Below are 21,782 nucleotides of genomic sequence, written 5' to 3' on the forward strand. Positions count from 1 at the left end.
AAGGTTGAATGAATCTTGGAGAGTAAAAGGAATAGTTTGTCCTTTCCCTCCCTCCACCCCTTCTTTGTCTTTCAGATTGAACCTAGAGGCTCTACTACTCAACTACATCCCCAACCCTTTTTTTAATTTTTTATTTTGAAACAGTGTCTTGGTAAGTTGCTGAGGATTTTGCAGAGTTCTCCAGGCTGACTTTGAACATGGCTATTCTCCTGCCTCAGTCTTATAAGTCGCTGGAATTATAGGTGTGCAACACCACCCCTGACTGGAGAAGTCTTAAATATATGACTTGTTGGAAATCTAACATATTTATATACCCCCGTAACTGCCACTCAAATAAAAATATAAATCATTTCCAGCATTCAGAAGATTCCCTGGCCCTCTTTGCCAGTTGGAAACCCCTTCCTATTCTGACTAAAATTTGCCAGGTTTGAATTTATGTAACTGGAATTATTCAATGTATGTTCTTTGAGTTCCCTTTCCTATGTAGTGTCTGAAATTTAACCATGTAGTTTTTTATATTAGTAGGATATGACTTTTGCCTGTGTGAATTTTATGGTGATGCCACAATTTTTTCGTTCTGTTATTGGTAGGTATTTGGATTGCTTCTGGCTTTTTGCCATTATGAATAAACCTGATGTGGTTCAGTGCAGAGCGCTTGCCTAGCACATGTGAGGCACTGAGTTCAAACCTCAGCACCACATAAAAATAAACAGATAAAGTAAAGGTATTGTGTCCATCTACAACTAAAAAAAAACTTTTTTTTTTTTAAAAAAGTCGTCTTTATGGTTTTTGCTTCAAATACCATAAACTGCCTCTTTTCTTACTGAGCTTTAGATTTTTTTAAAAAATAAATGTTTTGTTATTTGCTGTTATGCTAGAACTGTTTTCAGAGGCATTTAAATGTTTAATTTGTTATAATATCAACAATTTTTTACTAGTTTCACTGGGAGTGTTTATTTGTAGCACCTTACACTGTCAGGCTGAAACTATTTCCTTGGTCAGATATTTCCCATTTGGAGCTTGCCATTTTCAGTACTTTAATATCACATTGTCTTATTTACTGTAGGTTAATGATAAATCTTAAAATTTAGTAGTATAAGTTGCCCAGTTTTGTTCTATAAATTTGCCTTGGCTATTCTAATTTACTTTTTCCTCTCCAAGTAAATTTTTTTTGATGCAGGGTACCAAGGATGGAACCCAGGGATGCTTAGCCACTGAGCCATGTCCTCAGCCCTTTTTATATTTTATTTTAAGACAGAGTTTTGCTAAGTTGCTGAGGTTGACTTTGAACTCACTATCTTCCTGTCTCAGTCTCCTAGGTTGTGCCACCGCCACTAGAAATATAATTGATTTTTGTATACTGACCACCTATACTGAGAATACTTTTTCCTCTCAGGTTTTTTGTTTGTTTTTAAGTTGTAGATGAACATAATACCTTTATTTGTTTATTTTTATGTGGTGCTGAAGATCAACCCAAGTGCTAGGCAGGCGCTTTACCACTGAGCCACAACCCCAGCACCTTCTGTCAGGTTTTCATAGGGCATATGAAAAGAGGGAAAGGTAGAGGCCAGCATCTGGCCTCTAAAAATTAGCTTAAAATCAAAAGTTTAAGTAACTTTTCATACTAAAATGTAATGTAATTTATGTAATACATACTAAAATGGAAATGACTTGTTATGGATTTTATCATCTCCCAAAGTATTTATATTTCGGGAAGCATTAGAGACTTATTTATCCAGTGCCTTTCTAATTGATAGAATTTCTTGCATTTATTTAATACTTAGTCTGTGCCAAGATAGAAAAATAATTTGGTATGTTTTTGTTCTTGGAAATAATGCTCATTACTAAGGAAATTTCCAACTTTCCACTATTTTTGGCCTAGTGGTCCTTTCCTAAAAATACCAATACAGAATAGAATTGTGAATCTTTGTGATTTCTCTGTGTAAGTAGTAAGATCAGATTCTTTTTTTTTTTTTTTTTTGTAGTTGTTAGATGCACAAAATACCTTTATTTTATTTATTTGTTTTATGCAGTATTAATGATTGAACCCAGTGTCCCACACAGGCTAGGCAGGCATTCTGCCACTAGGCTACAACCTCAGCCCGAGATCAGACTCTTCATTTTCCTCAACTCTTAACTAAACACTCTTTCCTGTCACTGTTGTTATACTGGGAATGGAACCCAGGACCTCTCATATGCTAAGCAAGCACTGAGTTACATCCTCAAGAAATTGCAGTTCTTCATAGAATTGCCCTTTTCATTTATGTATGTATGTATGTTGAGATAGTGTCTCACTAAATTGTCCAGGCTGACCTCAAATTTGTGATCCTCCTGCCACAGCCTCTGAGTAGCTGGGATTATAGGAAGGTACTACTACTACTACCTTTGCCTTGGCTATTCTAATTTACTTTTTCCTCTCCAAGGTGCTTTTTTTTTTTTTTTTTTAAATTTGTTCCTTTTAGTTATACATGACAGTAGAATGTTTGGCACATTATGCATACATGAGTATGGCTTATTCTAATTAGGATCCTATTCTTGTGGTCATACATGAGGTGGAGTTACACTGGTAGTGCATTCAAATACAAGACTAGGAATGTTATGTCCCATTAATTCTACTGTCCTTCCTATTTCCCTGCCCACTCTCTTCCCTTCGTTTCCCTTTGTCTAATCCAGTGGACTTATATTCTTTCCTTCTCTACCCTCCCTTGTTGTGGGTTAGCATTCACATATCAGCAAGAACATTCGGCCTTTGGTTTTTTTGCGATTAGCTTATTTCACTTAACATGATATTCTCCAGTACCATCCATTTACCCACAAAAGCCATAATTTCATTCTTCTTTATGGCTGAGTAATATTTCATTGTGTATGTATGCCATATTTTCTGTATCCATTCATCCATTTAAGGACACCTATAGTTCTATATAGTTTGGCTATTGTGAATTGAGCTGCTATAAACATTGTTATGGCTATGACTGTAGTGATTTTAAGTCTTTTGGGTATAGACAGAGGAGTGGGACAACTTGGTCAAATGGTGGTTCCATTCCAAGTTTTTTAAGGAATCTCGATACTGCTTTCCATAGTGGTTGCACCAATTTGCAGTCCCACCAGTGATGTATGAGTGTACCTTTTCCCCCACATCCTCATCAACACTTATTGTTACTTATATACTTGATAATTGCCATTCTGACTAGAGTGAGATAGAAACTCCGTGTAGTTTTAATTTGCATTTCTCTAATTCTAGAGGTGTTGAACATTTTTTCATATATTATTTGACCATTTGTATTTCTTCTGTGAAGTGCCTGTTCAGTTCCTTTGCCCATTTATTGATCCGGTTATTTGTTTTTTGGGTGTTAAATTTTTTGAGTTCTCTGTATAACCTGGAGATTAATACTNTATTGTGTATTTTATTTAGAGACAGTCTCACTGAGTTGCTTAGTGCCTCGCTTTTGCTGAGGCTGGCTTTGAACTTGCCATCCTTCTGCCTCAGCCTCCCGAGCCTTGGACCACTTCGCCTGGCTGTTGATTCTTTGTACCAGAACAATGCTTATCTTTTTATTTTTTGTAAGGTACAATTTTTATGTAAATCAGGTATCAACAAAAACCCCTGCATCAGCTAAGGATAACAAGTTCAGGAACCTTAAAGATTAGATTGGTTGTGATATTAGATTTATTTTGAAACCCAAATAGCTCCATATGTGTAGCTTCAAAATGAAACAATTCTAATAATGCTCTTGTGGTGTTGCAACTCTAATGTTTGCCTTTGTCTATTCAAAATTTCCTCTTATACAAGCACTACATTGAATTAGGATCCACTGTAATCCAGCGTGACCTTATTTTAACTTGATTACAATGTAAATTGAAACAGGCAAGAATTTATATCCATGTAAGGTCTGGGTGAATGTGAATTTTGGGGGTATGGTATTCAACTCAGTTCAGTAGCCTCTTAGGGAAGAGGGAAAAGTTGGGATGTTTATGTGTTTTGTTGATCTGATTTAAGGTGGCTACTTTAATATGAGAATTGGAGCCCGGCACTATGGTGCATAACTGTAATCCCAGTGACTCAGGAGGCTGAGACAGGAGGTTCTCACGTTAAAGGCCAGCCTCAGCAATTTAGAGAGGCCCTAAGCAACTGGGTGAGACTCTGTCTCAGAATAAATAATAAACTGGGTGCTGTGGTACATGCCTGTAATCCCAGTGACTCCGGAGGCTGGGGCAGGAAGATTGCAATTCAAACCCAACCTTAGCAATTAATGAGACCCTGTCTAATAAAATATTTAAAAGGCTGAGGATGTGGCTTGGTGGTTAAGCACCCCTGAGTTAAATCCCTAGTATTAAAATAAATAAATAAGTATATAGGTAGGTAGGTGGTAGAAAGATAATAAATTTGGGATATATATTATAGCTCAGTGATAAATTGGCCCTAGGTTAAATCCCCAGTACCCCCCCATCCCCTGCAAAAAAGAAAAAAAAAAAGAAAGAAAGAAACTTGATTAGGATTGGGTAAAGATTTGTTATGGGCTGGGGATGTGGCTCAAGCAGTAGCGCGCTCACCTGGCATGCGTTCGGCCCGGGTTCGATCCTCAGCACCACATACAAACAAAGATGTTGTGTCAGCCAAAAACTAAAAAATAAATATTAAAATTAAAAAAAAAAGATTTGTTATAATAGCTGGATTTGTGAGTATAATAACAAATCTAGTGTTTTGAGGCAAGGTTGAATGAATCTTGGAGAGTAAAAGGAATAGTTTGTCCTTTCCCTCCCTCCACCCCTTCTTTGTCTTTCAGATTGAACCTAGAGGCTCTACTACTNTTTTTTTTTTTTTTTTTTTTTTTTTTTTTTTTGTAGTTGTAGATGCACAAAATACCTTTATTTTATTTATTTGTTTTATGCAGTATTAATGATTGAACCCAGTGTCCCACACAGGCTAGGCAGGCATTCTGCCACTAGGCTACAACCTCAGCCCGAGATCAGACTCTTCATTTTCCTCAACTCTTAACTAAACACTCTTTCCTGTCACTGTTGTTATACTGGGAATGGAACCCAGGACCTCTCATATGCTAAGCAAGCACTGAGTTACATCCTCAAGAAATTGCAGTTCTTCATAGAATTGCCCTTTTCATTTATGTATGTATGTATGTTGAGATAGTGTCTCACTAAATTGTCCAGGCTGACCTCAAATTTGTGATCCTCCTGCCACAGCCTCTGAGTAGCTGGGATTATAGGAAGGTACTACTACTACTACCTTTGCCTTGGCTATTCTAATTTACTTTTTCCTCTCCAAGGTGCTTTTTTTTTTTTTTTTTTAAATTTGTTCCTTTTAGTTATACATGACAGTAGAATGTTTGGCACATTATGCATACATGAGTATGGCTTATTCTAATTAGGATCCTATTCTTGTGGTCATACATGAGGTGGAGTTACACTGGTAGTGCATTCAAATACAAGACTAGGAATGTTATGTCCCATTAATTCTACTGTCCTTCCTATTTCCCTGCCCACTCTCTTCCCTTCGTTTCCCTTTGTCTAATCCAGTGGACTTATATTCTTTCCTTCTCTACCCTCCCTTGTTGTGGGTTAGCATTCACATATCAGCAAGAACATTCGGCCTTTGGTTTTTTTGCGATTAGCTTATTTCACTTAACATGATATTCTCCAGTACCATCCATTTACCCACAAAAGCCATAATTTCATTCTTCTTTATGGCTGAGTAATATTTCATTGTGTATGTATGCCATATTTTCTGTATCCATTCATCCATTTAAGGACACCTATAGTTCTATATAGTTTGGCTATTGTGAATTGAGCTGCTATAAACATTGTTATGGCTATGACTGTAGTGATTTTAAGTCTTTTGGGTATAGACAGAGGAGTGGGACAACTTGGTCAAATGGTGGTTCCATTCCAAGTTTTTTAAGGAATCTCGATACTGCTTTCCATAGTGGTTGCACCAATTTGCAGTCCCACCAGTGATGTATGAGTGTACCTTTTCCCCCACATCCTCATCAACACTTATTGTTACTTATATACTTGATAATTGCCATTCTGACTAGAGTGAGATAGAAACTCCGTGTAGTTTTAATTTGCATTTCTCTAATTCTAGAGGTGTTGAACATTTTTTCATATATTATTTGACCATTTGTATTTCTTCTGTGAAGTGCCTGTTCAGTTCCTTTGCCCATTTATTGATCCGGTTATTTGTTTTTTGGGTGTTAAATTTTTTGAGTTCTCTGTATAACCTGGAGATTAATACTCTAAGATGCAGGTGATAAAGATTTTTCTCCCATTCTATAGGCTCTCTGTTTACATTCTTGATTTTTTCCTTTGCAGTGAAGAAGCTTTTTAGTTTGATTCCATCCACTTATTCTTTTTTTATATATATTTTATTAGTTGTTGATGGACCTTTATTTATTTATATGTGGTGCTGAGGATCAAAACCCAGTGCCTCACACATCCTAGGCAAGCGCTCTACTCTGAGCCACAACCCCAGCTCCCCCATTTATTGATTCTTGATTGTACTTCTTGTGCCATAGGAGTCTTGTTGAGGAAGTTGGTTCCTAAGCTGATATGATGTGGGGTTGGGCCTACTTTTTCTTTTAGTAAGTGCAGGGTCTCTGGTCTAATGCCTAAGTCCTTGATCTACTTTGAGTTAATTTTTATGCAGGATGAGAGATAGGGGTTCAGTTTTATTCTACTACCTACGGATTTCCAGTTTTCCCAGCACCATTTGTTGAATAGGCTATCTTTGTTCCAATATATGTTTATGGCACCTTCCTCTAGTATGAGGTAACTATATTTATGTGGGTGTGTCTTTGTGTCTTCTATTCTGTTCCATTGGTCTTAATTTAAAGAGATTGTTGCTTTAACAACAATATTGGCAAACTTGGGGGATAGTTGGTTTTTAATTAGGGTTAGTAGAACCATTACAGATATTCTCCATAGAATTAAATTGCAGTTCTTCATAGAATTGCCTGAGAACACAATGTGTTAATTAAGCAAATATGTTTTTCTTTTCAGTTGGAAAAACATCGTTGATCACCAGATTCATGTATGACAGTTTTGACAACACTTATCAGGTAATTTGTTTTTATCAATTTATGATAGTTTTCTATTCTGTGTTAGAAGTAACATTCAAGATTTTTTTAAATTTTACTTGTAATATTTACATGTATTCATGAATGTAGAAGCACTTTCTGTAATGTGTAAAATACTATATGTATATATATATACACACACACATACACACATATATATGATCATATATATGCTTTTTCTCACAGTTCTCAACCTTATTCAATTTGTCTCCTCTCCTAAAGTTTATTGGAAGATCATTTCTATACCATCAGGGAGGGAATTAGAAGTGATAGTGGATGTTTTCTAATAGAGAATTAATCCAAGTCTAGGAATTCTATAACATTTTGATCTATACTTGAAATCGAATAAATGAGTTAATGAAATTAAAAATCATTAACATAAGAAATTTGAGAAATTCATAGGTGGAATTAAACAATATACTCCTTAATAAATGTCAAAGATGAGATTATAGTAGAAATTAGAAAATACTTTGAGATAAATAAAAAGATAAAACACAATATATCAAAGCTAATGGAAGACAGCTTAAAAGCAGTACTATACAGAAAAGATTAAACTAATAACTTAATCTTCCATCTTAAAAAGCTAGAAAAAGAAAAGCCAAGAAAGCTGAAGGAAGAAGTTACTTTAAAATTTAGGTTTTATTATTCAGGTATGGTGAACCCAGTAACTAGATCAGGAAATGATTGACAGAAGGCAGGGCTAACCTTAAATGGGAAAAGTTAGGTTTTTTGGTTTTGGTGTTTTTTTCTTTCTTTTTTGCAGTACTGAGGATTGAACCCAGGGCCTTGCACATGTTAGGCCAAGTGCTCTGCCGCTGAGATTTTATCTCTAGCTTGGAAGGCTAGGTTATTATTTTAGAGTTTTAATGTTTCATTATAGAGAAAAGATTAATGGTTGAGGAGATAGATAAGCTAATTATCTTGCTATCATCATTATACAATGTAAACATATATCTGAACATCATTTTGTACCCCATAGACTTGTACAATTTTTATTACTTTTAAAATACATACACACTCAACAAACTAGAAATAGACGGGAACTTTCTCAGAATGGTAAACAGAGTCATTATATTTAATGATGAGAGACTGAATGCTTTCTTCTCTTTTTGGTACCAGGGATTAAATCCATGGGCGTATACCCACTGAGCCACATCCCCAGCGCTTTCAATTTTTTATTTCTAGATAGGGTCTTTCCAGGTTTCTAGGGAGTCTCACTAAATTGCTGAGATTGACCTTGGAGTTGCAAAGTTCCTGGGGTTATAGGCTTGTGCCACTGTACCCAACTCAAAAGCTTTATTCTTTTGTGATTATTATCATTTACCATTTAGAAAAACATTGCTTGTCTTTATGTCTTTGAAGACTTTAAGTGTTGTCTCATTGTTTTCTTCTTCATTCTAATCCATCACCATTTGAGGCATTAGTAATTGTTCACATAGAAATCTGTTAACCTCCTGTACTTTCATTTTTATTTTCCTTTCTGTGTTTTCATTTCCATGATCAACCAAAATCATTGATTTTTATGTTATGGTTAGTAGAACCATTACAGATATTCTCCATAGAATTTTCTTCTTAGACTGTCAACTTCTATCCTAAGTTTTTTGTTCAAGTACTCTTATAATAATTACGTAAAATTTTCTGCCAGCAATTTAGATAAAAACCTCAGATCCTCTAATTCTTTCATAATATTTGTAAACATCAAATTCTGTTTCCCTCTACCTTCTACTTTCCTACTTTTCTACCTTAAATTCCATGGGAAACATTGTTAGATGTCTAGGCTCCTTTTGGCTCAGTTCATCTGCCGGCAAAATCCATATTGTAATTGAATTCATCATTTCTTTTCTCTTTGAATGTTAGTGTTGCTAGTATCAGCTGGATTATATAAATTCTACTGAGTTTAGTAACTATTTTATATTTATTCTATACTCCTCAAACCTGATCTTTATATCACTGTAACCACTATTCTCTGGCCCTTACTTTGAAGACCATGTTTGTTAGGGAAATGGAAGTTAGTGAACAGGAAAACGCTTATTACTTTTTTCCTTACATCAGCTCTAGATATGTAATTATACCAGTTCTTTCATTCTAATATGGGAAAGGTCTTCTTCCCATTGAAACGAAAGCCAGTCCCAGCCAGGATATGGTGGCACACACCTATAGTCCCAAGAGGTCAGGAGGCTAAGGCAGGAGGTTCAAAAGTTCAAAGTCAGCCTCAGCAATTTAGCAAGGCCCTAAGCAACTTAGTGAGACCCTGTCTCAAAATGAAAAAGAAAAAGGGCTAGGGATTTAGTTCAGTGGTAGAGCATCCCTGGGTTTAGAACCCAGTAACATACACATAAACACATACACACACACACACACAGAAAATACCTGAAACAATTTAAAGCCAATTTTTCTAAGTAAGAATGTAGAGTGCTATATGTCACACANAAAAAAAAAAAAAAAAAAAAGCCAAATCCGCAGGCACAGTTTTATATCCTGGGTTCCAGCAATGAACAAATAGACCAAGCCTTGCTCTCAGAGAACTTCTAGTGGGGAAAAATTGTACAAGTTAGCAATCAAATCATTCATCTAGTTAAAAGTGCTATGAAAGAACTTCCTTAAAAGGCTGGATTTGTAGCTCAGTGGTAGAGCACTTGCCTCGCATGTGTGAGGCACTGGGTTCAATCTTCAGCACCACATAAAAATAAGTAAATAAATAAAATGAAAGTATTGTGTCTATCTATAACTATCAAAAAAAAAAAAAGTACTGCCTTAAAGAAAGAATGGTCACAGTATGGTAATGACTTTGATCTATATAATGCCCAGCCCTAATTTGCTATTTTTAGAGGAGGAAGAGGGTACCCTTTTTGACTGTTACATATCATGAAATTTATTGGTAGTCAGTTTTAAACTGTTGCCTGTTAACGTCAGTGCATTTGTTTGTTTCAGTTAGATTGACGATTAAACCCTCTGGTATGATATTAATTAGAAGTAGAAGAAGAAGACATACTTGTCTTGTTTCTATGCAGTGCTTCTATTTCTTTTCAGCAGAGGGCCCACAAATGCCAGGCTCAGGGACTAAAGAAGTGTTGAGGTTATTGGGCCAGATATGAAGAATTCCTGAGGGTATAAGCTTGAATCTGTGAGAGTAGAACCAAAAATCACAGCATAAAAAATTTGAACTAAGCCTTAAGAATTGGGAGCAAAGACTGTAGAGTTTTCTGGATGTATTAAAAGTACTTTAATATACCCAAATTCTCTGAGAAATTAAGGAGACCTTTTAAGCATACCGAAAGTGCCATTGATGGAGTGAGGTTATGTGGAATTTGACAAGTAAGGAAAGATTTTGATTCTTTGTGTTAAAGTTGCTAAGGGGAAGCCCAATGTTATGTGCTTTGGCACTAAGAGGAGAGGCTAATTTATGATTATTCGCTATGATTTTTTTCATAAGAAGTACAGTACTAGGTCCAAAGATATAAATCTATCAAAGAAAATTTGTGTGACATATAGCACTCTACATTCTTACTTAGAAAAATTGGCTTTAAATTGTTTCAGGTATTTTCTGTGTGTGTGTGTGTGTATGTGTTTATGTGTATGTTACTGGGTTCTAAACCCAGGGATGCTCTACCACTGAACTAAATCCCTAGCCCTTTTTCTTTTTCATTTTGAGACAAAGTCTCACTAAGTTAGGAGGTGCCCAGGTTGTCCTTGAACTTGCAATCCTCCTGCCTCAGCCTCCTGAGTAGTTGAGATTACATGTATACACCACTGCACCCAGCTCAAGTATTCTTTAAAGATCAAGAATTGACCATATGTATGTGGAAGTGATTCTCTTAAGTAGCTCTTGTTTTTCACAGTTCCTTTTCTTTTTCCAATTGTAAAACCATAGACTTATCTAACAGTTTCAAGTTTTAGTTTGAACCATATTGTTACAATTTGTATAATTTAAAAATAATAAAACATTGGCAATTTTTATATAGTTCAATTTAATATAAGCTCAGGAAAGATTTCCACAATTGGAGTAAATTCATTCTTTTTTAAAAATTATTTATTCTTATTTGTTATACATGATGGCAAATGCAATTCATTTCATATTACACATATAGAGCACAATTTTTCAAGTCACTGTTGTATACAAAGAATTTTCACACCATTCATGTCTTTATACATGTACTGATGTCTAACTCATTCCACCATCATTCCCCCCTCCCATCCCCTCCCTCCCCTTTGCCCTATATAAAGTTTCTCCTTTCCTTCTATGCTCCCCTGCCATTGCCATTATGAGTCAGTATCCTCATATCAAAGAAAACATTCGGCCTTTGGTGTTTGGGGATTGGCTTGCTTCACTTAGCAATATATTCTCCAACTCCATCCATTTACCTGCCAGTGCCATGATTTTATTCTCTTAGGAGTAAATTCATTCTTGAGCAAGATAATGTTGCTCAGAATAACTTTTGAAATTATTTTAGATTTAGAGGACTTATTATTCCAAAGGATATTAGAGATTACCAATAAATATAAGCACAAGATGGCATAGATAAATCAGTAAGTTTTAGGCACATAAGGAACATTTTCAGAAAGATAGTGGTATATTGAATATACCCTTAACCCTTTAAAGTTAAAGCTCTAAGCCAGGTGCAGTGGCACACACCTGTAATCCCAGCGGCTCAGGAGTCTGAGACAGGAGTATCTATTCAAAGCCAGCCTCGGCAATTTGGCAAGTCCCTAAACAACTCAGTAAGACTCATCTCTAAATAAAATACAAAAAAGGGCTAGGGATGTGGCTTAGTGGTTAAGTGTTCCTGAATTCAATACCGGGTACAAAAAAACAAAGCTCTAGATTGTTCTACACAAAATTCTAGTGAGAAATAAATAAAATCCCAACTGGTTGAACCACTTTTTCTTCCTTTCTTCTCCTATAATCAAACCCAGCTTGTGTATACTAGACATTCATTGAGCTATACCTGTAGCCCATGAACCACTTTTCTGATTCAGTGTTTGATTTCATGTTTTTAAATATGCTTTAATTTTTAATAACTCGTTTAGAAAACCCACAATCTACCTGGTTTCTGTTCTGCATAATACAACACAAAGATATGTAGGGGGAAAGTTGATAAGGCACACACATGTACATAAAAAATACATAAGCACATTTACTAATGGGATGATTAATCTTCTGTAGTAGAATTTGCATCGGTATACTTTTTCTGGGTCCTTTGCCACCTTTTTCTCCCCCTCTCTTTTTTTACCTCCCAAATTTAATTTTGGATTCTTAAACTTATCTACTTTTTCCCTTCATTGTTCTAGTCTTTGCCTTTTTCCCACTCTTTCACTGTTTCTCCTTTTTTCCCCCCTCTTCCTTGATGGGCAAAGTAGCAGCCAGATAACAGAATATTTCATTATTTGGATCATAGAAGGAAGCTGATAATCATTGTGTAGTATGAGGAAAAAGTTTTCCTTGCCTAATTTTCTTTTTTAAAAATATTCTTTTTAGTGGTAGATGGACACAATATATTTGTGTGTGTGTGTATGTGTGTGTGTGTCCGTCTGTCTGTCTGTCTGTCTGTTTACTTATTTTTATGTGGTGTTGAGGATTGAGCCTAGTGCCTTACATGTGAGGCAAGCACTCTGCCACTGAGCCACAATTCCAGCGCCTAATTTTCTTTTTTTTATATATCTTTATTTTATTTATTCATTTATTTATTTTACATGGTGCTGAGGATTGAATCCAGTTCCTCATGCATGTGAGGCAATTGCTCAACCACTGAGCTACAACCCCAGCCCTGCCTAATTTTCTTTTATATTGGAAAAACTATCTCTTTTAAAAATCATATTTCTGGGTCTCTGGAAATCTGTGGCATTAGGACAGTTGACAAGCCATTATATAGGAAATTCAGGCAGAACAACAATTCACATCAGCAATATTGTATAAAATTACTAGTGGAACAAATAGCACCATTCTGCCTGGGGAATATTCAGAATAATCTTCAAACTAGTGTTCAAATACAGATGTTTGAATATTCAAATATAAATATGCAAACTAAAATTCTTTGGTCTTGTTATCTGTAAAATGAGAGAAACAAGGATGAGAATAAGTTACCTTGCAGGAATGTTTGATGATTAGAAATGATCATATAAAGAGCCTAAAGTAATTCCTAACAAAGAGAAGTGCTTAATATGTGGAAGCCATTATTACTGAAAATTTTATTTCTTCTTACTTGGCTATAGTTATTACTGAAAATTTTATTTCTTCTTACTTGGCTATAGTGTATCTATTTGTTGTTTCTTCTACAATCATAAATCCCATTTGCACCTTAACTGCTGGCCACACCATTATTTGTTAACTTTGTCTTGTTTTGTTTTATAGGCAACAATTGGCATTGACTTTTTATCAAAAACCATGTACTTGGAGGATCGAACAGTGAGTAATGCTTTCAATGTGCAGTTTTCTCCAACACTCCAGGTTAGAAAACTCAGATAAACTATAATCAGTTACTGTCACCATCAGAAGTACTTAGCAGTTACCAAAGTTGGTGTATAGGCCTTGAGAAAAACTGTTATTACCACGAGTTGTTTTTCACATTCTGACTTTTTATACCCAATTGAAGATCCAAAGAGGAAGAGAATGTCAAGTGTTTTGTAAAATACTAATATCCCTAGCCCTGTTAAACAAAATTTGTTGTCTTGATTTGGAAAAATGACAACAGAGAGCTTTAAGAGAGAAAAGAATTTTCACGAAGAAATCAGAGTTGCTGAAGACCTTTGGAATATCATTTGAGACATTCAGAAATCTATCATTCAAATATTATGCTTTTGTGAACTTCCAAGATTTTCTTTGTCATAATAGGATATATTCCAAAGTGACTAAATAGGAAGAAATAGTGTATATTTGCACTTGCATATTTATATTCCATTCTTTTTGAGTTTTCCCTTTTAAATACAATGTAAATTCTGTATTCTAGCTTACTCTTCCTTGAAATGATTCCTGTCACCTAAATAATAAATAAGTTAGATGCAATATTGCAAGACCTGCATCCCCCAAAAACTATTTTATCTCCAGTGTTATTTCTTATTAGTGTGAATTTTTTCTTTTGGATGTTTTCTTTTGTCTTCATATATAATTACCATTTCTTAAACCTTGAAAGCTGGGAAACTGCTTTACACTGGTAAGAAAACTTGATGCTTGTTTTCACACTTTTCATCTTATAATGTAGATGTGAGAAAGTAAAGAAATTTTTATGTAGGGTTGCAGAAAGATATTTCTCCTTTTTGATGCATTATCTATAATGTTCTGGGGAGAAAGAAGTACAGTAGTGAAAGATATCAGAGCTGGAGATGTAGCTCAGTGGTAGAGTGCTCACCTAACATGCAGAAGGCCCTGGATACAGTCGCCAGCACTGCAAAATAAAAAACAAAGCAAAACAAAAAACCATGCTTGTAATCCCAGCTACTCCACAGGCCGAGGCTGGAAGAGCACAAATTCAAGGCCAGCCTGGGCAGCTTAATGAGACCCTGCCTGAAAATAAAATAAAAAGGATTAGGGATATAGCTTAGGGGTGAAGTGCTGGTTTAGCCCAGGGTTCAATCCCAATACTGGAGGTGGGGAGACAAAAAAAATCCATTGTTCTAGACCCAGTGGGAAAGACGTTTTAGCTTCAGAGAGGCTTTCAAAAAGCTTAATTCCTTTACTCTTGTTAGCTTGAGCTGCTCATTAACATTTTCCTTCATTTTATCTTTTATGTTCAGTATTTGAACATCAGTAGTCTACTTTTTGTCATCTGGAAGACAGGGATTTTAAAAGATTAGAAGGAGGGAAAGAAGTGAATTCATATTTCTGGTTCTGTGTCATCTTTCACAGTGGCATTTTTCAGTCATGTACCTTCACAGTGAGCAAATTTTTCATATTATATTTTTTTGTAAAGGGAGTTTTATGTTAATTTTCATTCCTTACTTCCTTGCAACCTCTTGCATGAGTCTTCTTTCTACCTTTCATCCTCCCCCTTTACAAAAAACATTATTTCTTTTTTTTCTTTTCGTTTTTTTCCCCAAGTATTAGTTTTTTTGTTTTTGTTTTGTTTTTTTTTTTTTTTATTTATTTTTTCCCATCCCACAGATCAGGCTGCAGCTGTGGGATACTGCGGGTCAGGAACGTTTCCGTAGCCTCATTCCCAGTTACATCCGTGATTCTGCTGCAGCTGTAGTAGTTTACGATATCACAAGTAGGTATATTGCAACGGGTTGACCTTTCTTATTTTTCTTGCTTGTTTGACTGATTTTGTTGTTAGGTACGATTGCAATTATGGGACACAGCAGGTCAAGAGCGGTTCAGGAGCTTGATTCCTAGCTACATTCGTGACTCCACTGTGGCAGTTGTTGTTTATGATATCACAAGTGAGTGGGGGGAATTATGCATTTCTGATCTTCTTCAACCTCTAGCTTACCTGCATGCATGTTCTTGTCTTGTGCTTGTTTTCCTTACTGGCATGTAAAAATAAGTTTTGTCATAGCAAACTTTATCACAGACCAGCCAGGTCAGAAGTACTTGCTTTGGTGTTTGTACCAATATGCTTCATTTCTACTGTGCCAAGTTTTTCACCCCAGAATTGTCTTTCAGGTCCAATTATGAATCTTTTTTAAATATTTTCTTAATATCCTTTTGTCCCTAAGCCATGCCATAATTATAGTGGAATTATAGTCTCCTTTTTCATTTAATTTGATCTCAGATTTCTCTAATATAAAAGTATTCTGCATCTAAGCCTCTTGCAAAGTTTTCTAAATCTTACCAGGCTCTGTTGAGGCTATTAAAAGCTTCTGCTAGCCAGCTTTTCTCTGCTTCCTCCTTCCAGCCATTCTTTCTTTAGTGAGGAAGACAGAGAAAACATAATGTGCATGTCTCTATTGATGATTTTTGTTTGAGCCATATCTAGATTCTTTGACATACTTTGCTGCTAACAAATCACACTTAGGTTTCTCTTCAAGAAAAATGTTTAAATGGGAAATGAAACAAGTAATGTTCTTTTTCTTTTCCCCAAAGACTGAGCAATGCCTTTGACTTTTGAAGTGACTAAATTTTCCATGGCACATTGGAGACTGACAGGAAATGCTCTGTGATTGAAATTGTCTTTGTAAATTGGTTTATCTATATACATAAGGCAATGTTTAATCATTCCATATAGTGGTTCATACTTTATGAAAAAACCAAGATTATATAGCATCTTGGACTTCTTTAAATTATTTTTATTGATTTGAGCTGGTAATAATATTACTAGATATCTTTGTATATTTGCTCAGACATCATAGGTACTAAATAGTAATTGCAATGACTTAGAAGATTGCATCCAGGGATTTTTTTTTCCTTTTTTTTTTTTTCTTTTTTTTTTTTGATAAGTATTATATGCAATCTTTATTCTCTTGCAGCTTTACTTTGGGTTGCTGTTTTTTTTTGTTGTTTCTTTTTTTTTTTTAAGTATGTTCATTGTTATACATTGACCAGTTTTGTAGCTTTGACATGTTTGTGCTCACTTTAACCAAAGCAAATGAAACTTGGTATATTTTTCTTTAAAAATTCCATAGATATATTAAAACATTAATAAATTGTTTTCTTTAGCCACTGTGAAAAAGATTTTGAAGTACTCTATTTAGAACCTATTACTAGCACCATCCCAAAAAAAGAAAAAATCTAATACTGGAAAAGATGAATTCTTTTAGAAGTGATTCTGGTGCATAAAACTAATAAACTTCAGGATAAAGTGATCACAAACTGAATAAGCAACACAAACACAGTGGTGTTGAAAGCTATTTGAAGGCTTTACAAATTTTTCTGGATGTGTTGGGACTTACTGGCTGACATACTTTTGGAAATGCTTTCTTTGTCATATTTGGTATGTGTAAGTGATCAAAAAAAGCATTGTGGCAATATAACACCATATTATCTGCCATAGCTGTCCTTACATTTTAAAAAGTTTTAAATTTTTTTCCAATTATATACTACATTGTGCTCATTTGATTATTATTTTTAAAAAAGTTTAACTTACATATAGAAGGAACCTTGAGAATTTTATTATTCAGATTTGTTTAGATGGTTGACAGATGTAATCAGATAAAATGGAGTTATGTTGTAGGCACATTAAAAGTGGGTTCATAATGTGCCATCCCTCTTCCAACTTGCAGGTATTTGAGGGAGTGCTGTCTGTCACTTAAGTAGCATTTCAGTAACACTAATCTCTCTGTCCACCCTCCTATACCAGATGTTAACTCATTCCAGCAAACTACAAAATGGATTGATGATGTCAGAACAGAAAGAGGAAGTGATGTTATCATCATGCTAGTAGGAAATAAAACAGATCTTGCTGACAAGAGGTATGAAGTGGGTTTTTTTGTGTGTGTGGAATATCTTGTTTTTTGTGTTTAGCTATTGTTACTTTTCTTCATTAAAAAGTTGTTTTGAAAGGAGGTATGTTTAATCCTCAATTTAAGCTTTTCTTTAGTATGAGAATCTGAAATATTTAATATGTAAACACTAAACTCAGTACTTATGGGGAAATGAGTTATTTTGTGGAAGCCCATGTAAAAAATCTCTTGTATAAGATTGTTTAAACATGAAGCCTGTACATATTTTTTATTTTTAAAGTCTCTCATAAGAGGAAACAGTGTTTTGTTAGAGAACAAACCATTTTTTAAAACATCTTTTAAAAATTATGATTAAATATACACACTTTATAATCTCATTTGTTAAATTCAGTGGTATAGGCTTTTTTGTGTATGTGATTTTATTTTTAAATTTTTTTTTAATTGTATGATTGAGCCAGACTGTGTAGTTGAACTGAATATCTTAATTGTGGAAGTCAAAAGTGCAAAGCCATATTGAAGCCATAGGATACAAAGTATATTTACATATACTTTGTATAACTTTGTATAGCCACAGGATGCAAAGTTTCAAGAAAAGTCTTTCTTAATTTAATTCTTTATTTTTGCAGTACTGGGGATTGAACCAAGGGTGCTCAACCACTGAGCTTCATCCCCAGCCATTTTATTTATTTATCTTTGATGGACACAGTATTTTAATATGGTTTTGAGGATCGAACCCAGTGCCTCACACATGCTAAGCAAGCATTCTTCCACTGAGCCACAATGTCAGGTGCCGCCCCCACCCCCCCTTTATTTATTTTTGAGACAAGGTCTCACTAAGTTGTTGAGGCTGACCTCAGGTTGGATCTTCTGCCTCAGCCTCTTTAGCCTTTGGGATTACAGGTATGTGCCACTGCACCAGACTAAAATCTCTTAATTTAAAAGTAAATTCAAATATGACTTCATCTTTTATAATCAAATTTTTTGTACATGAATTGCTTATGATGCAGATTTGGCTTTTTTAATGTATTCAGTATGAAAAGTTGAAGATTATATTGTTAAATTTACTCAAGTTCCTAAGGACCTTTATTGTTATATAGAAAGATATAGGACGATTGTACGTCTGCATTGTTTCTCCTTTATAGCCAGAGTCATCTATGGAGGATGCTTTTAAAAGTGTCTGTTCTTTTATTTTTTTTGTGTGGGGGGGTATTACTAAGGCTTGAACTCAGGGAGAGCTCTATTACTGAGCCATATCCCCAGCTCTTTTTATTTTTTGAGACAGGGTCTCACTAAGTTGCTGAGACTAGCCTCAAGCTTTGTTATCTTCCTGCCTCAGCCTCCCAAGTTGCTGGGATAACAGGTCTGCGCCACCACACCTGGCTATTACTTAATATTTCAATTGAGTGCACAAATGCTAGAAATTTTAATAATTTTCTTTAATGTAATATTTGTCAACAGCTTTGGGGTTACCAGCTTTCTTAGTAATTTTTGCCAGAGTATCACCTCTCACCTTTTAATTTTTCCAAGAATAGAGCTTGTTCTTTACACTAAAATGACTTCCATATGAGTGAAAGATTTCGTTGTTTAGCAAAAATCACTAAAAGAAAATGTTTTGGTCAATGTTTAGTAGAGAGGGTGGCCTTATATAAGCATGACATGAAATTCTGAAGCCATAAAGGAAAAGATTGTTCAGTTTGAATACATAAGGGTCATATTCATTTATAAGATTGACAGTAATTCAGAACATTGATAATACACAGTGTTGTCAAAAGTTTGAATAAGCAAAAACTCTCATACACTAAAAAGTATCTGTTAGTGGGAGGGGCAGTTTGACAATATTATAATTTAAAATACTCACTGACTCAAATCTACCTCTAGTATTCCTTAGAGAAGCCCACAAAACACTAAAGATGACCATAAGAATTTTATTGCAACATTACTATAATGCTAAAAATTTTAAACAATTCAAATGTCTGTCATAAGCAGATAGGATATATAATTTTGGGAAGTAACGATTAGAAAGAAAGACGAATTTATTAATAATCTACCATATATCTAACACATGAAGTTTAAAAAAGCACTTGATCGGTATATCTAATATGACATCTTTCTGTTTAAAAAGATGGTAGAAATATTTATTTGCTTAAAACAATTTTAGATAAGAATACATGAAAATTAACCATAGTTACCTTTGGGAAGGAAGCGAGATTATGGTGGATTTTATTATTGATTAATCTTTTGTAGTACTGGAGATTGAACCCAGGAGCACTCTACCACTGACCTCCCCAGCCTGTCTTTCCTCCCTTCCCTCCTTTCTTTCTTCTGTGATTGAACCAGGGGCACTTTACTACTGAACTAAGTCCCCAGCTCTTTTTATTTTTTATTTTGAGACAAGGTAAGATGCTTAAAGCCTTACTAAATTTCTGAGACTGGCCTCCTCATGCCTCAGCCTCCTGAGCTGCTGGCCTTTTCCTTTTTAATTTGAGATGGAGATGTAGCTCAGTGGCAAAGCACTTCCCTAGCGTTCCTGAGTTCCTGGATCCCCAGTACCACAAAAAATAAATGAAGAACATGACTGTGCATGGTGGCTCAGGCCTATAATCTCAGTTACTCAGGAGTCTGTAGGTATGATACTCAAATAAATAGTTATGAGGAAGGAAGGGTTGATGTATAATGCCAGGAATAGTGGCTTATGCCTGTAATAAGTGATTGTGGAAGCCAAGGCAGAAGGATTGCAGGTTTGAGGACAGCCTCAGCAATTTAGCAAGACTCCATCTCAAAAAGTAAAAAGGACAGGGGAAAAGCACAGTAATAAGGCACCCCCAGGTTCAACCCCCAGAAACAAAAGACAAATATGGTATATAATATACAATTACATAATAAGAATATACTTATAATGATTTAAATAATATATTATTTGCTATATATTATTATTACATGCATATATATATATGTATATATAAACTCTAGATAGTGATTTCAACTTACTTTAATGCATTTGTGTCAATTTTTTTTTTAAATGTCCACAGATTAGGACTTAATGGGTTAAGGGAGAGAAGTAAACCATTAAAAAAAACAGGGGGCTGGGATTGTGGCTCAGTGGTAGAGCACTCACCTAGCACGTGCGAGGCCGTGGGTTCGATCCTCAGCATCACATTAAAATAAATAAATAAAATAAAGATATTGTGTTTAACTACAACTAAAAAATAATTTTTTTAAGTAGGTTATTAAGTTTTGGTTTTGTGGGGTTTGGGAGGATTTGTTTTGTTTTGTTTTTGTTTTATGGTTCTGGGTATCAAACCCAGGGCCTTTACCTCTGTCATTGAGTCACATTCCCAGCCTGTAAGTTTTGTTTGTTTATTTGTTTATTTGTTTGTTTTGTTTTGGTACTGGGGATTGAACTCAGGGGCACTCAACCACTGAGCCACATCCCCAGCCCTACTTGTATTTTATTTAAAGACAGGGTCTCACTGAGTTGCTTAGTAATCTTGCTGTTGCTGAGGCTGACTTTGAACTCTCAATCCTCCTGCCTCAGTCTTCAGGGATTACAGGCATGCACGCCATGCCTGGATAAGTTTGTTTGTTTGCTTTTACTTTATTTATTTAGTTTTTATGTAGTGCTGAGGATGGAACCCAGTGCCTCAGGCTCCACCACTAAGCCACAACCCCAGCCACCCCCCACCCCCAAGTTTTCAATTGTAAAAAAATCACAGGATGAGGGCTGGGTTTGTGGCTCAGTGGTAGAGTACTTGCCTAGCACGCGTGAGGCACTGTTATTTATTTAAAAATAAATAAATAAATCTACAATAAATACATCTACAACTGAGTCCATCTACAACTGAAAACAACAATAACAAATACATACACACACACTCAGAGGATGAGCCAGGTGGTACACTCCTGTAATCCCAGCTGCTCAGAAGGCCAAGCAAAAGATCTCAAGTTTGAAGCCAGCCTGAGCATCTTAGCGAATTTTTTTAAGTTTGTATTATTATTTTTTTAATATTTTTTAGTTGTAGTTGTCAGTATCTTTATTTTATTTATTTATTTATTTAAAAATTTTTTTGTAGTTGGACAGAATGCGTTTATTTTATTTATTTATTTTTATGTGGTGCTGAGGATGGAACCCAGGGCCTCACACATGCTAGGCGAGAGCTCTACCGCCAAGCCACAACCCCAGCCCCAAGTTTGTATTATTTTTAAAATAGTTTAAAAATATATATTTTTTTAATGTCTGGGGATATTAGCTCAGTGGTAGAGCATCTCTGGGTTCATTCCCAGTACCACCAAAACAAAAGAAAAATGTTACCAGACAAGTAAAAGCAAATCTGTAAAAAAAAAAAAAAAAAAAAAAAAAAC

The 21,782-nt window shown here is 35.1% G+C and overlaps 1 protein-coding gene across 6 annotated transcripts in view; it reads left to right on the plus strand.

The window, feature by feature from the left end:
- Positions 1 to 21,782, plus strand: part of Rab6a (RAB6A, member RAS oncogene family) — a 62,740-nt gene that overhangs the window by 36,999 nt on the left and 3,959 nt on the right. For 3 of the 6 annotated variants that reach the window (XM_015477444.2, XM_048788083.1, XM_048788084.1), the window contains 4 exons: positions 7,015 to 7,073; positions 13,441 to 13,494; positions 15,187 to 15,292; positions 17,321 to 17,432. In XM_015477444.2, the coding sequence (XP_015332930.1) occupies positions 7,015 to 7,073; positions 13,441 to 13,494; positions 15,187 to 15,292; positions 17,321 to 17,432 (331 nt within the window). Of the gene's footprint in view, positions 1 to 7,014; positions 7,074 to 13,440; positions 13,495 to 15,186; positions 15,293 to 15,358; positions 15,465 to 17,320; positions 17,433 to 21,782 lie in introns of all 6 variants that reach the window. The other 3 variants (XM_015477445.2, XM_048788082.1, XM_048788081.1) reach the window with 1 other exon arrangement.

Source organism: Marmota marmota, unplaced genomic scaffold (assembly GCF_001458135.2).
Source record: "Marmota marmota marmota unplaced genomic scaffold, marMar, whole genome shotgun sequence".
NCBI classification, from domain to species: Eukaryota; Metazoa; Chordata; class Mammalia; order Rodentia; family Sciuridae; genus Marmota; species Marmota marmota.